Genomic DNA, 17,405 nt, shown 5'->3' with positions numbered 1-17,405 from the left:
AAGTTGAGGAATTACATAACAGCGATTTCTCGCAAAACAAAACATGTTTTTGTATTTTTTGGGCCATTCTAACCAAAAAATGTTCCTACAAGTTTTTTCGTAGGATGCATAGTTTTCGAGATAAACGCGGTTGAACTTTCAAAAAATCGAAAAATTGCAATTTTTGAACCCGAATAACTTTTGATTAAAAAATAAAATAGCAATTCTGCTTACCGCATTTGAAAGTTCAAGTCAAATTCTATCGGTTTCGAATATATACATTGCTAAAAATTTATGTGTTTATTGCTAAAAAAAGCTATAAACACATAGTGTTTCCCGTGCCTAATACATGCGTTTACATGCATGCTACGTAGAAATAGCCTCGCTTGCACTTGTACCTACTCTACTTACTCGTTCGATTTTAAATGAGAAATCATTGAAAACATCACTCCAGCACTAGGTGTTTATACTTTTGTTTAACAATAAAATAATAACTTTTTAGCAATGCAAATAACTAAAACCGATATACTTTGACTTGAACTTTCAAATGCGGTAAGCAGAATTGCGATTTTACTTTTTAATCAAAAGTTATTCGGGTACAAAAATTGCAATTTTTCGATTTTTTGAAAGTTCCACCGCGTTTATCTCGAAAACTATGCATCCTACGAAAAAATTTGTAGGAACACTTTTTGGTTAGAATGGCCCAAAAAATACAAAAACATGTTTTGTTTTGCGAGAAATCGCTGTTATGTAATTCCTCAACTTCTTTGTTTATAACAATCTTATCGACATCCGGATCAACTGTTACCCAAAAAATTCGTGTTCTACGGGCCAAAATACATAAAAAAAACTTGGGTAAGTCCATCTGAATACAGGAGGCCGTTGTACCCCCCCTGGCGACAGGACTATATGTGCAAATGACAAAGAAGATCTCGAGTACATGACACGAAAATTGAATGAGCAATTTGAAAAATGGGGTTTGATAATGAACATGGAAAAGACGGTGTACCTCTGCGTAGGAGAGGAAACTACTGACCTGCAACTGGGAAACAATAAAACGATGTGAAGACTGTAAATACCTGGGAATAAATTTTAACAAAGAAGGAACGGATGATGCAGAGATAAACAGTAGAATAAATAAAGCTAGAAAATTAATTAAATCTCTAAATGGAATTTTATGGAGTACTGAAATAGGAAAACAAAGAAAACTGAGAATATATGACACAATGATAAAAAGCACACTGCTGTACGGATCTGAAACTTGGCGTCTGAAAGAACATCAAATAAGGAAAATAGAAGCCACAGAAATGGATGCACTAAGAAGAGCAGCTAAAAAAACGAAACTTGATAGGGTTCGAAACAACACAATTAAGGAAGAAATGGGTCTAAAAGAAACTGTGACCAACTGCATAGATAGAAAACAGCTTATATGGTATGGGCATGTTCAAAGAATGCCAGAAGAAAGACTACCAAAGAAAGTAGTAAAATGGATACCACCGGAACACAGGAAATGAGGAAGACCAAAGAAATCGTGGATGGAAGGAGTTCGAAGATCAATGAGCGAACGAGGATTGAAAGAGGACGATTGTAATGATAGGACGCGATGGCAATTGGGCATCGAACAACGTCGCAGGACGTTCTAACCCGAATCTATATATATATATATATATATATATATATATATATATATATATATATATATATATATATATATATATATATATATATATATATATATATATATAATAAAGAGGATTATTTTGTGTCACATCAAATATCTGTCTGAACTCTGAACCAATTACTCACAAACTAATTTCATCATTATTGTGCGTACATACTGAACCGTTTCATATCAAATCAATTTCAATACATGAATAGAATCAATTAAAAAGAAAGTTGCAATCGATCACACGACTTTAATTTAATGTTAACAAACATTTAGAAAATCCCATTCATAGTGCAGTCAATAAGGGGATTTGGCTGCGAATTCCGTTCTAATGCATGCATTTACTTGATATTTTCATAGCAAGTAGTGAATAGCTCAAGAAACAAAGTCTGCTAAATGCCAAAATAGGCGGGATATTATTGTCCCACTAGGGTTATTCCTACAAAATCAGGAATATTTCTATCAAAATACTACAGGGTGATTGATTAGTAGGGTAAAGCTCAATAGCTCCGCTATAGTAATAGATAGCAATAAAAGTTAATAACAAAAATTTTAGCCACCTTTGAGCTTCACATTACAAAATTAGTTAGAATGTTACAGGGTGTTCGTTAACACAGTGGCAGACCAAACTTATGTTTTTTTAAATGGAACACCCTATATTTTATTTTAAATTCGAAATCCTGTTAACTTCTCCATCACAAAAATATAAAGGTTTGTTATGTTATACAGGGTATTTACAAAGTTATAACCAATTTTATATGAAAATCCTAACAAGTTCAACTCCCTGTATAAATAAAAATAAGCAAAACAACAATGGTTTATTAATGCCATATTTTTTAACGTATTGCCAAAATTTTCAAGAATGGTCGATATTGCTAATTTTCTTTATATCAAATACAGGGTGAGTCAAAACGCAAGTACATTATTTTCTCAGTAATTTTAAATGGAACACCCTGTATTTTATATCACTATTGAAAAGTACCATTACCGTACTTTAATTTCTAAATAACATTCCCTATGTCTAAATTTATTAGTTTTCGAGATATTTTATTTTTCAATGGACCAGTAGCGTGGCCACCCAAATCACCAGAATTTAATAAACTGGACTGATTTTTTTGGGGTTACGTTAATAATGAAGTTTATAAAATACCTCCAACAACAAGGGATGAGATGAAAAATAGAATACAAAGTGTATTTCGATGTGTTAATTTACAAATGCTCCGTAGAGTAAGTAGCTCATTCAATGATCGTTTTTAGGCGTACATAAATGTGTTAGGAGATAATTTTGAACACCTTATGTAAATAAATATTAATTAAAAATATTTTATTAAAAGTAGCTTCTAATTTTTTCAAACATGATTTTTTTGCAAAATGTATTACTGATAAATTATGTTTCGTTCTTTATTTGTTACATTGTTAAATTTACATACAAAAGTAGTGTTTAATTGTCTTCACAAAATATTGTATTTTGTGTTTGTGTGTTTTTTTGTAAAATTTATTACTAATTTTCTTTGTTTATTTGTTGCATTACATAAAAAGATAGTTTTTAATTGTTTCAAAAATGTTGCATGTAGTGGTTGTGTTTTTGTCTGTAAAATGTATTACTAATAAATTATTTTTATTTCTTTATTTGCTACAGTGTTACATTGATTACCGGATTGATAATCGGTAATCTTCAATTGTCAATTCAGTCATGGCTTACTTAAAATTTAGATAAATTTAAACACCTAATATAATTTGCTCTGAAAAATGAAAATATCTCGAAAACTAATAAATTTGGGCATAGGGAATGTTATATAAAAATTAAAGTACGTTAATGTTACTTTTCAATAATGATATAAAATACAGGGTGTTCCATTTAACATTACTGAGAAAATAATGTACTTGCGTTTTGACTCACCATGTATTTGATATAAAGAAAATTAGCAATATCAATAATTCTTAAAAATTTTGACAATAAATAAAAACATATGGCATTAATAAACCATTGCTGTTGTGCTTATTTTTATTTATACAGGGAGTTGAACTTGTTACGATTTTCATACAAAATTGGTTAGAACTTTGTAAATACCCTGTATAACATTACAAACCTTTATATTTTTGTGATGGAGAAGTTAACAGGATTTCGAATATAAAATAAAATATAGGGTGTTCCATTTAAAAAAACATAAGTTAGGTCTGCCACTGTGTTATCGAACACCCTGTAACATTCTAACTAATTTTGTAATGTGAAGCTCAAAGGTGGCTAAAATTTTGTTATTAACTTTTATTGCTATCTATTACTATAGCGGAGCTATTGAGCTTTACCCTACTAATCAATCACCCTGTATGTATACCATATTTAGAATATGGTGTATGTATCACTGATATAAAATGCTGAAAAATATTCACGTACTGTTCAAAAATCTCGATGAAAATGGTAAAAAGCGAATATAAACGCATTAAAACGTTGAGAACTTGTGAAAATAAATCTGTAACTGACTCCGGAAGTCACCTAGTGTTGTCAATTTAGTTTTATTTTCTTACTTTTGCACTAATAATACCACTAAAGCGAAACTACGTTGAAATCGGGACGTAGGTATTTGAGTCAGTAAATATTTTTAAACTTTAGTGGGACATAATGTATCCCAAGGGGGCCGAAAGGGTTAAGTGAGGTTAATAGTAAAACCAAACAATTTTTTTGTCAGTTTTGGTGCATATACGAATTTTCGGTTCAGCAGAATGGGGTCTCGGTATACCGAATACTCACTTTTCACAGCTGCTGGTGAAAAGTACTGCTGTAAAATTGGCATCACTCGTACATGCTTTGGACGAGCATATTGAAAGAGTTTAGGTATTATCAAATTCAACTTTGGATAGGCGATAAAGCCCTCAATCCAATTGGTTGTGATGCCAATGGAATAATGCTAATAGATATTTTCAGCCTACAAAAATGCATAAATCACCTGCGCCTCAGGAATTACTAGACATAATTTTTTGCAATTGCAAAAAAGGACGCAGCGCGTCATGCACCTGCGGAAAGATCGGGCTTCCCTGTAACTGTTGATTGATATATTAGGGCTGTAAAGCTACATGTGGGGGCAACTGTGAAAACAGTGCTCCAATCTCTAACAAAGATGAGGAAGGAACGAATGACTGTGGTGACCGTGATGTAAATTAGAATAAGTTAGAGGCATGACTGTTTTTCTTTAAATGTCCAAACTTTTTTACATAGTTTACTATACTTACATTTTTTGTATAAATTTTTTTTCTGTAAAGATTTTTCTCTACTACAGAGAGAGTCTGTAATTTGGAATAAATTCAATATCTCAAATACTAATTGTTTTTTTTGGAAAATACTCAGACCCGTCGATTAGTATTTCAAATTGTCCTTTTTGACATACCATAATAATGTATATGTTATAGTCAAAGCCCGAATTTCAGGCACTCCTAGGTTTGACGAGGCAATCCTCAGGTCTGACTGACGATCTTAGTCAAAGCCCGAAATAAATTCCAGTTTCGGCCTTTGACTAGTCAAACCTAGGAGAGACTACGTTGGTCAGGCAAAGGTCGAAATTTAATTTTATGAAATCGGGGTTTGACTAGTCAAACCCCGATCAGCTATTAAAATGTCGTGATTTGTTAGATTGGGTTTAATAAAACGTATTTTTTTAATTTTAATGTTTATTATTTTTATATTGTCGTAACTAAAATAAAAAACTTATTGTTTATTCTCACATGTTGAGGCATTATGGCATTTAGAGTTGCACAATACGTCACACCTTTTACACTTACATAATTTTGAAGAGCATTTCTTATTGCAGTGGCATTTTATAAAGCTTTGTCCTCCAAATTTAGAATCGTTTGTAATCTAATTTCTCTTAGAGACAGTTTAACGTCTGGAACATCTTCAAAATTAAGAAAATTCTCTTGTCGTTCTCTTATTTGAGTTCTTGAAAAAAGTGTGTTTATTGTTCCGTATTTAGTACCAACTCGATAGAAACCGTCAATTGTTTAATCTTGTAGGATTCCCAAACTATTTCGAGCATCTCCTTTGGCTCTATCAAAGCTGGGGATAGGTATTGTTACAGTTCTTCCGATCGAAATTGGAGCAATTTTTTTTCACTTAATTGTTTCATAGCTTTAGCCTGAACATGAAGACCTTTAATCGTCTTTCCTTTATTTGAGCTGTTAATATTGTGGAGTAGGACATTTTGTGTTGTACGTTTCCTAGTCTGAATCTGTCAAAATGCGTCTGAGTTGAGAGAACTGAGTTGGATTATTATTTACATGTAATTTGGTTTGATTAAGTATATGAATTTTATTATAGCACACACAGATGAAATGTGAATGTCATCGTGAACTCTGAATGAAGACTGTGCAATCGGAGAAAAAAAACTAAGGATCACCATAATACTAGCGAAGCCCCTGGACAAACGTCTCTAGGAAAGGAAGTAAATTGTCAAACAATTCAGATTACTTCTTTAGATGTGGTTTGTTGTACATATTTGCCAAAAAGAGAGCTCTGACGCACATACGTGCACACTTTGTAATCAGGTGGTAAATGTTTTGTGCGCTGACAGCACACTTGTTGCATACTATAAAGATTTTGAAAGAAGAATTACATGCATGCATTGTGCACAGGCAGAAAAGGTTAAAATAAATAAAGAAAAGGCGAAGGTCTTCATCTCAGGCTTGTTCTATGAAATAATTAAGTGAAAAAAAAATTCCTCCAATTTCGATCGGAAATACTGTAACAATACCTATTTTCAGCTTTGATAGAGCCAAAGGAGATGCTCGAAATATTTTGGGTATCATACAAGAAAAAACAATTGACGGTTAATATAGAGTTGGTATGAAATACGGAACAATGAACATACTTTTTTCAAGAACTCAAATAAGAGAATTCAAAGAGAATTTTTTTAATTTCGAAGATGTTCCAGACGTGAAGCTGTCTCTAAGGAAAATTAGTACAAAATATTCTAAATTTGGAGGACAAGACTTTATAAAATGCCACTGCAATAAGAAATGCTCTTCAAAATTATGTAAGTGTAAAAAGTATTGTGCAACTCTAAATGCCAACATGGCTCAACTTGTGAGAATAATAGTTATTTATGATATAAATGTTAAAAGTACACGTTTAAGGCACGCATGTAAAAGTTTGCAGAATGATCGAGAGCGAGTTCTGCAATTCACATGAGTGCCTTAAAAATGTACTTTTTAACACGCATATCATACAATATTTTTTCTATGATACAAACGTAATTACAGGACAATATCTACAAAAACTTTTACTTGCACTTGACTAACATTTCATTTTTATATTTTTTTGACATTACATCAAAATTGCCTATACGGTCAATACGAACTGCAGTGCCTTAAAAATTTTAAAGCACTAGTGCCTTAAAGTAGCATTTTTAACGCTCGTATGGAGTGCTAAAAATTGCATTTTTAACAAGGTTGTAGAAAAACACTATTTTTTATTTTAATTACGACAATATAAAAATAATAAACATTGAAATTAAAAAATGACGTTTTATTAAACCTAATCTAACAAATTACGACATTTTAATAGCTGATCGGGGTTTGACTAGTCAAACCCCGATTTCTTAAAATTAAATTTCGACCTTTGCCTGACCAGCTTAGTCTCCTAGGTTTGACTAGTCAAAGGCCGAAACTGTAATTTATTTCGGGCTTTGACTAAGACCGTCAGTCAGACCTGAGGATTGCCTAGTCAAACCTAGGAGTGCCTGAAATTCGGGCTTTGACTATAACATATACATGGTGTTCCAATTTAGAGATATGACGTCATCGTTGATTTTCTTAAATGGCAACACTGTCATTTTGATAGCTATTTTGATAGGGTGTGTAAAGTTATACACAACTGCAAAATATCAAATTTTTATTCTCTATCATTTACAAGACAACAGAAAATAACAAAGTTATGTCTGTAATTTGGAATAAATTCAATAATTAAAATACTAATTGTTATTTTGAAAAATGCGCAGACCCGTCGATTAGTATTTCAAATTGTCATTTTCGACATACAATAATAATGTATACAGGGTGTCCCAATTTAGAGATATGACGTCATCGTTGATTTTCTTAAATGGCAACACTGTCATTTTGATAGCTATTTTTGATAGGGTGTGTAAAGTTATACACAACTGCAAAATATCAAATTTTTATTCCCTATTATTTACAAGATAATAAAAAATAACAAAGTTTATGAAAAACAAGTAACCAAATAATAATTGAATTTCATTATTTCAATTAAACAAATGCTCATAACGTTGCCCATTGACAACTTGACTATATTTGAGGGCCACATTATGAGTATTTGCTTAATTGAAATAATTAAATTCAATTATTATTTGATTACTTGTTTTTCATAATTTGGCTATTTTTTATTATCTTGTAAATGGTAGAGAATAAAAATTTGAAATTTTGCAGTTGTGTATAACTTTACACACCCTATCAAAATAGCTATCAAAATGACAGTGTTGCCATTTAAGAAAATCAACGATGACGTCATATCTCTAAATTGGGATACCCTGTATACATTATTATTGTATGTCAAAAATGACAATTTGAAATACTAATCGACGGGTCTGAGCATTTTAAAAAAAAACAATGAGTATTTGAGATATTGAATTTATTTAAAATTACAGACTCTCTCTGTATATTTTTCTTCATGAGGGGTAGTTTTCTTCTTATTTACGTGCCATCTCCGCAACGGAGGTTGGCAATCATCATGGCTATCGATTGATGTGCATACGTACCATTCCTTCATGTTACGCATCCATGAGATTCTTCTCCTTCCTACACTTCTCTTGCCCTGGTTCTCAATGATGGTTTCCAATATTTCCATTCTTTTGTTGACTCTTCTCATGACTTTGTTGTTTGTTACATGCTCTGTCCATGAAATCTTTAGGATTCTTCTATACACCTACAGTTCAAATGCTTCCAATCTTTTAGCAGTCGACGCGTTAAGTGTCCATGCTTCTATCCCGTAAAGCAGAGTCGAGAAAATATAACACCTTCCCAGCCTAACTCTCCAGTCTAATTTCACTTCTCTTGCACAAAGTACCTTTCTCACTTTATTGAAGTTTGTTCGCGCTTTCTCTATTCAAACTTTGATTTCTTTGGAGTAATCGTGTGTGTGATTAATTATTTTATTTATTTAGCGTATGGACTTTCACAGTACGATAAATACACAAATATAATATATATTATTCAAACACTAAAATATAATGAATGAATCTAAATATTAATGTCCAATTTACATAGCCATTCAATTGCTTCTGGGGAGCATTCCACAAAGTCCTGGAGGTTTCCACGGTAGGCACGATTTAGGCAATCTGAAACACAATGACTTATGGTCTGTCTAGGCAATCCACAATCGCACTGTGGACTTTCCGCACGACTCCATTTGAACAGAGAATCAGCACATTTACCATGTCCGGTACGTATGCGATTAAGCCTCGCCCAGGTGGACCGGGGCAGACCCGATCCGATGAAACCCTGGGTTGGGGTGGATATATGAATATAGTCTGCTGCTATTGTTGGCATCCATCTTGTGGACCATTGCCTTTGTATATCATAGGAATCACCAATTGTTCGGGCAGATCTGATTGGAGGATTTCTAGACCTCAGTCGCTGGTGCTCTTTTGAGATGTCTGGTATGTCTTGATGGATTGGTAATTGTATGTTGGCTACAATTTTCTGATACTCTCTCACTAATGCTGCTGTACGGCGTAGATCTGGTGGAGCAATATTGCTTAAAGTAGGCAGCCATCTCACTGGGGTTGATTTTATTGTTCCAGTGATTATTCTCATGGTTTGATTAAGTTGGACATCGATTTTGTTTGTATGTGCACTATTTAACCATACTGGTGCACAATATTCTGCCACTGAAAAAACCAAAGCTAGAGCAGAGGTCCGAAGAGTATCTGCAGAAGCACCCCAAGTTGTTCCAGCAAGTTTTGTTGTTATATTGTTTCTTGTTCTCAGTTTACCGGCTGCGTTTGTAAGATGGCTTTTGAAGGTGAGTGTTCTATCAAGTGTGATGCCTAGATATTTGGGGTTGTTGTTATGTTTGATAGCTGCATCATTTAGAGTTACATTGAGGGTATCGCCCGCAAGTTGATTCGACAGGTGAAAGAGACAGGTTTCAGTTTTGCTTGTGTTAGGACGTAAGCGCCAGTTCTTAAAGTAGTTACTAAGTGTAGTTAGGTCCTCGTTTAGAGCTCGTTCTCCAGCTTCCTTACTATTATCTTGGAAGCCAATGGCCAGGTCGTCTGCATAAGCGAATTTTATCGATTTTGTTTCAGGTATATCCGCCCTATAAAGGTTAAATAATAAAGGAGCTATCACTGAGCCATGAGGTAAGCCGTTGTTAAGTTTTCTAACGTTACTTCGTGCATCATTTATATATACCTGAAACAGTCTGTTAAGTTAGTAGATTGTTTATCGTGTGATTAATTATTATGCCAAGATAGTTGTAGTTTTCAACTTGTTATAAAGTTTTACCGTTAATTGTCAGGCTTTCATCATTATTTTGGGTTTTTGATAGCCTCATTTTAGTTTTCTTGATATTTGTTGATAATCCATATTCTTCTCCATACTCAACTACTAACTTGTTCATTAATTTTTGGAGGTCTTGGAGGGAGGTTGTCCGCTATTATGATAGTATCGTCCGCATATCTAATGTTATTAATTGGTGTTCCATTGACCTTTATTCCTGCTGTTTCTCCCTCAAAGGGTAGTTTTAAGGGATGTAAAATTACAAAAAGATATTTTTATTGTAAATTATAAAAATATATAAATGCCATGTAAATAAAAAGAGTATGTTCAAATGAATTTTTTATTTTTTTTTTAATTTCATAAAGCTAAGAGTTGTTTTTAAGGATTGAAAAAATTAAACAACGAAAAATATCACTGACCCAAAATACCGATATAAAATTAATTTAAATTAGAAATTAGATTAATTAAACATATTAGTAAATCTCTTTTTTACACATTTTATTAGATAACAAAGGGGGTGGATTAAATGGGTTAAATTATTCAGCCAACCTACAATAATGTTTTTTTTTTGAAAAATGGCTTTGACAGAGCCAATTAGCCAGACTTGTTTGTGATTGATTGCAGATTCATAGTCATAAAATATCTTATTTTATAATATAAGTACATACTACAATATTATTTTTAGATACATAGGTACATTGTGTTGATTTTTTTTTATTTTGTTTTTTTTTTTAATTATTTTACTGTATTTTTTTAATATATATTTTAATTTGTGCTAAACACTTTTTTTTACTTTCTTTTTTTATTTTTCTTTTCTTTTTTATTTTTGATTCATTTTTTTTATTTTTTTGTGTTATTATTATTTTACTATGTGTTTTTTTATATATTTTTTTCTTTTTTTTTTATTTTTTCAAATAATAATTTTCTTATAAGTGTAAAAAGACCTTTGTTTTACTACTTCATCACACGTTAACAAGTACTGTGATTTACGTTAATTACAATTAGTTCTATTTAATTTTGGATATAAGGGGTAGTTTTAATATCGAAATAGGGTAGATTTTAAATTATAGCCTAATAAAATAAAAATAAATCAAAATGTAATTCCGTACAGGTTGGAATAAATTTTATATCAAAAGTTTAGGTGAATACAAAATATATTTTCAAAAAAGTATCCAAATCATATGAGGTATGCGAAGTATCATATGAGAAGTAACCAAATCATCGTTTAAATAATTAAAAAGGGGTCATTTTTGCACAATATTTACTTTTTTAATTGCTGAGGTAATTTACATTTTAATGAAGGCCTTTAGGGTTTTTTCTACAAAGCTGAAGGACAAATCTTTCACCTAAGACTTAATAAATTAAATTTGACCCCTATTTATTTAAATAATTATAAATAAAATTTAAAAATCAAATTTGCAAAAAAATATTTTTTGCGTTTTAAATAAGCACTATAAATTTATTTTATTTAATAGGAGAAGTTGATCTATGTTACCAGTATTAAGCAAAAAAAATTGGTTAAAAAATATTTAATAATTTATGAAATATTTAATTTGTTTATCAATTGTTACTAGATTTTCAATTGCAAAAACGCGGTTGTTGCCAAAAGAATATACACCTGTTTAAAATCTCATAACTTTTATTTTTATGTATGATTTCGATAAATGTATTGATAAATTTAAATTTCAATTTAACTCCCCTCTAAAATGACATTTGAAAATTGTTCTAATTTGTTTATAATTTGTTTTTTTTAATAACGTCGTGGGGATTAAACATTTTGAAATGCGGTTTCGATAATCGGGTTCCTGGGAATTTTTCACTAATTAACAAATTTTTTTTGTCGTTTTTTCTTCTTCTTTTTTTCCTTATAGTAAAAGATATAGTTTTGCTTATAGAGGGGGTTTCATTAAGAATGTCCAATCTCTGAGTTGTCGATTCTAGACCTCAAAATTTTAAGATTGAACCAAAATCACTTTAATAAAATATGGTTCCTTATTGAGTTACAGGGTGTTTTATTTAAAAATTTAAAACATATTTTTGCTATTTTGCTCAGTATTTTAAAACTATTTGACATATCCTTTTCATATTTAGTAGAAAGTGTAGGTACTATACACACTATAAAATTATGTTAAATACAGGTTTCCGGCTATTACCAGAGGCGTACGACAGGCGGACAGGGGAAAGCAAATGGTTGACCCTTCCCAAATTCTACGTCACTGGTGAAATTGCCATTTTAGCACAATTTTTAAATTCTCCAATACTGTCTCTGTAAAAAATATCCTCTTTGTTCGTAACGATGAAGTCATTAGTTTTCGAGATATTTGAAGTTAAACATGTAACGGCACAGTTATTTAGTTATTTTGATTAATATATTGTGCCGCTTAATTTTTAGTTTCAAATATCTCAAAAACTAATAATTTTATCGTTAAGAATGAATAATATACTCTTCAGTCTTAACGATAAAATCATTAGCTTTCGAGATATTTGAAACTAAAAATTAAGCGGCACAAAACCTTAATCAAAATAAAATAACTGTGCCGTTACATGTTTAACTGCAAATATCTCGAAAACTAATGACTTTATCGTTACGAGTGAAAAGTGAGTTATTTACATTGAGAGTATGGGAGAATCTAAAAATTGCGCTAAAATGGCAATTTCGCCAGTGACGTAGAATTTGGGAAGGGTCAACCATTTGCTTTCCCCTGTCCGCCTGTCGTACGTCTCTGGTAATAGCCGGAAACCTGTATTTATCATAATTTCATAGGGTGTATAATACCTACACTTTCTACCAAGTATGAAAAGTATGTCGAATAGTTTTAAAATACTGAGCAAAAATAATTTTTAAATTTTTAAATAAAACACCCTGTAACTCAATAAGGAGCCATATTTTATTGAAGTGATTTTGGTTAAATTTTAATATTTTGAGGTCTAGAATCGACAACTAGGTTGGACATTCTTAATGAAACCCCCTCTATAAGCAAAACTATATCTTTTACTACAAGAAAAAAAAAAGAAGAAAAAACGACATAAAAAATTTGTTAATTAGTGAAAAATTCCCAGGAACCGGATTATCGGAGCAGCATTTCAAAATGTTTAATCCCCGTGACGTTATTAAAAAAACAAATTATAAACAAATTAGAACAATTTTCAAATGTCATTTTAGAGGGGATTTAAATTGAAATTTGAATTTATCAATACATTTATCGAAAATATACATAAAAATAAAAGTAACGAGGTTCTACACAGTTTTATATTCTTTTGGTAACAACCGCGTTTTTGCAATTGAAAATATAGTAACATTTGATAAACAAATGAAATATCTCATAAATTATTATAAATATTTTTTAACCAATTTTTTTTGCTTAATACTGGTAATATAGCGCAACTTCCCCTATTAAATAAAATAATTTATAGTGCTTATTTAAAACGTAAAAAATACTTTGTTGCAAATTTGATTTTTAAATTTTATATATAATTATTTAAATAAATTGGGGGTCAAATTTAATTTAGTGAGTCTTAGGTGAAAAATTTGTCCTTCAGCTTTGTAGAAAGAAACCCTAAAGGCCTTCAAATTACCTCAGCAGTTAAAAAAGTAATTATTGTGCAAAAATGAACCCTTTTTAATTATTTAAACAATGGTCCCCTTATATGATTTGGATACTTTCTTGAAAATATCTTTTGTACTTACCTAAACTTTGATATAAAATTTGTCCCAACCTGTACGAATTTACATTTTGATTTACATGTAGTGTAATCTTATTTTACTAGACTATTAGGAGTTAAGTAGAGCCTATTCCCAAAATTTCATTAAAACCGATGCATTAGGATAGAAATCGGAGGTAATATCCTATTATTTTTGCTCTCATTGACTGGCGTATCAATCGAAGCGAGGAATAAACATTGGCAATTACGACAGTTTTCCCAAAATACCGCTTCCCACGCTTCATCCAACTAGTTAATGAATAATTTTAAATACTCACCTTGACCTCATGGTACTTCTCTTCTAAATAATAGGCGATATTTCGGGCCTCCTCATATTTCTGTGACAAATGTAAATATTTGTCATAGTGTTTTTTGAACAACACAAACCTGTAACATAAAAAAAGATGTTAATTAAATCAGGTGAATTAATTTCATAGTATCTGTGAATATTTAAGAATGGGTTTTAATGAACTTGAAACTGACTTATTTATAGATATACAACCTGTTGATTAAAACTGGTGAAAAGGCGATCACAAATAATGGAATATGTCAACCAATAAACAAAATAATCAATTAATTATTAAAATTATGACATTAATTAAAGTAAAAATGATATTTTGGAATAAGATACGTTATCCAATAGAAAAAATATTTATGTAAAATTGCAACGTTTTGCAGCTGAATAATACTGTGCTGCGACATATTCAAACGATAATCTTTTAGTGTGTCCTATCTATACTAAAACATGCTAAAACTTAGGTGTTTTAAGAGTTGTTGTAAAGAGATTTTGGCCTGTTTTCTTGCAAACCCATAATATGTAGTTTATGCTTAGAACGATATAGTCCATGTGGTGAGACCGCTCCCGTCTGAAAAACATTTCTAATTCGGTTTCTCTGCGGATTCATATTCCAAAATGTCCTCTTTAAACAAATCTGAAGGGTACCGGACGGAATTTTTGGGCAGAAATTGTTTAAACATTTTTTTTTAAACAAATACATAAGATCACCTTTTGTTGCTCCAAAAAATATATTTTTAGGTTTTTTGGGTCATTTTAAACAAGAAAGGCATCTTGTGATTTTTCTCAAAAATTCATAGTTTTCGAGTTATAGGCGATTTAAAATCTAAAAATGCGAAAATACGCATTTTCGTGGCTTAAAAACTCATATTTAAATTAGTACATATTTTTAAGGGTACCAATAACTTAGATTAAAGTTTAAACATTCCTTTTCAAGATTCCGAAGAGTGATCGGGTCTAACTTGCGCGCCGCACCGGCAAAAAAACCGGATGGACACGCATAATTAACAATTAAAAAACTGCGGTCTAAATTGAAGTTAGACCCGATCACTCTTCGGAATCTTGAAAAGGAACCAAGTTATTGGTTTAATCCAAGTTATTGGCACCCTTAGAAATACTAACTTAAATATGAGTTTTTAAGTCTCAAAAATGCGTATTTTCGCATTTTTTAGATTTTAAATCGCCTATAACTAGAAAACTGTCAATTTTTGAGAAAAATCACAAGGTACCTTTCTTGTTTAGAATGACCCAAAAAACTAAAAATATATTTTTTGGAGCAATAAAAGGTGTTCTTATGTATTTGTTTAAAAAAATTGTTTAAACAATTTTTGCCCAAAAATTCCGTCCGGCACCCTTCAGATTTGTTTAAAGGGGACATTTTTGAATATGAATCCGCAGAGAAACCAAATTAGAAATGTTTTTCAGACGGGAGCGGTCTCACCACATGGACTAATATGGTTATTCAATATGATTTTGGTTTTCCAAAAAGTTTCATTTTTTATATCCCTGTCCTAATATTCGTCCTCGGCATATTATTATCCCACCTCTGTCACATCTTGATCGAAGGATATGGATGGCTGCAACTAATTTTAAAGGGAAAACTAAAATGAAAACATGGACCAAGAAGGTGAAAAAATTCCTGGCTGAAAAAGCTACGTACGTGGTTCAACACAACAACCACAAATGTTTTCTCAGAGCAGGAGTGTACAAAGTACAGATTGTCCTGAATATCGCCAAGATCCGAAACGGATAGGCACTACAAGAAGAAGATATTATCCCAGGTAATATAGTGACTCATCGTGTGGAGGCTGGCCGCTTAAGTAGGATACCTCCAGAAGGCGACAAATTAGAGCAGTTGTCCGCTGCTCTTTAACCAACCTTCTAATCTGTCCCGGTATGATAGTTATTACCCCCAACTATCATACGACACCCACTCTTACCAATCATACACGTCCTGCCTACATATACCCGAGGAGAAAACCATTGAAAGAGGGATGTGCTTAGGGCAGACGGCTATGCATCATCCTTAATATACGGCCACCCCAACCTGTGTCAAACCATCGTTCCGAGGGGGTGGATGGCCCAGTGGTAACATAGTGGCTTATAAGCGATGCTAAAGGGAGATGGTTAACCCGAGGGGAAAACAGCCGGGGTAAGGGCGCACTACCCCACTGGACCGATCAAAACGAATAACTCGTGGGAAGAAAGATGAGACGAAGAGAGTAGCGGGAGCGAAAATGAAAACAGAAGAGGGGATAAAAAGAAAGAGAAACTCAAGGGGAAAATGCTGGAGGTGAGAGGTGGAAGAAAAGGAAGAAATCGGAGCTAAAATCAGCGTAAACAAAAGCAATGGGAAAGAAAGAGAAGATAAGAGGGAAAAGAGGCAAGTAAGAGAGAAACAGCAAACCAAGGGAGAGGAAGACAGAAAGAGAACAGGAAGAGAAAAGGGAGAAGAGAACTGACAGAAGGACGGAAAAAATAAAACGAAAGAAATTCTAAAGAAAGGAAACGTAAAGGGAGAAGAAGGGGGGGCGAGCAACTCGGACAGAGGAAGCAGCTCATGATGAATGGCAAAAGCAGAGATCAAGAAAAAAAGATCAAACAAGAAGACAGAAATGAGCAGTTCGGGGGAAGAGAAACATACACCCAACTATAATGCCAGGTCCAAGTTGGAGCGCCTCCAGTATATAGTGTAGCGGCACTTGAAAAACTCATGGTTGAGGTGCCAAATGCAAAGATTGTCATAAAGAGGGATATCGACATCCTGAGAAATCGGTTGTTCGACTATACTGAGGAAGTGAATGAAAACAAGAAAAAAGAAGAGGTGCCAAGGAAGTATATTTCCTGAGCTAGTGAGGTGGACGAGGATGGCTACCTGGGAACTATGATAATCACGATGTCTGCGCATATAGATGGTACGTGGATTGACAAGGAGAAATATGGATTCAAACTTCTTCCAAACAAGAAGGAAATACCCGAGGCGGTGAAGTTCCTCAAAACATGCAGGAAACTGGTACAGGAGATGGAGGAGCTAGGAGGAGAAAACGTGGGAATTCATACGCCAGCAGCACTAGGAGTCGGGGCAACGAGGAGAATTCTGGAGGGTTACAAGAGTGGGGTTCAAGTTGGCAGATGTTTATAATTGATTAGATTGTTTATTTTAGGTATTTATATATATATATATTAATATATATATATATATATATAAATATATTTATATATTTCAACCTTGTTTGTTATATATATATATATATATAT

The 17,405-nt window shown here is 32.3% G+C and overlaps 1 protein-coding gene across 1 annotated transcript in view; it reads right to left on the bottom strand.

Annotated features, from left to right (window-relative positions):
- LOC114335854 (liprin-alpha-2-like) overlaps positions 1-17,405 on the bottom strand; it is a 307,595-nt gene that overhangs the window by 207,742 nt on the left and 82,448 nt on the right. The window contains exon 2 of the mRNA XM_050653655.1: positions 14,131-14,239. Coding sequence (XP_050509612.1) covers positions 14,131-14,239 — 109 coding nt within the window. The remainder of the gene's footprint in view (positions 1-14,130; positions 14,240-17,405) is intronic.

The sequence above is a fragment of the Diabrotica virgifera genome, chromosome 6 (genome assembly GCF_917563875.1).
Source record: "Diabrotica virgifera virgifera chromosome 6, PGI_DIABVI_V3a".
NCBI classification, from domain to species: domain Eukaryota; kingdom Metazoa; phylum Arthropoda; class Insecta; order Coleoptera; family Chrysomelidae; genus Diabrotica; species Diabrotica virgifera.
Note: the sequence above shows the minus strand (reverse complement) of the source record. Positions and strands in the feature narration are given on the sequence as shown.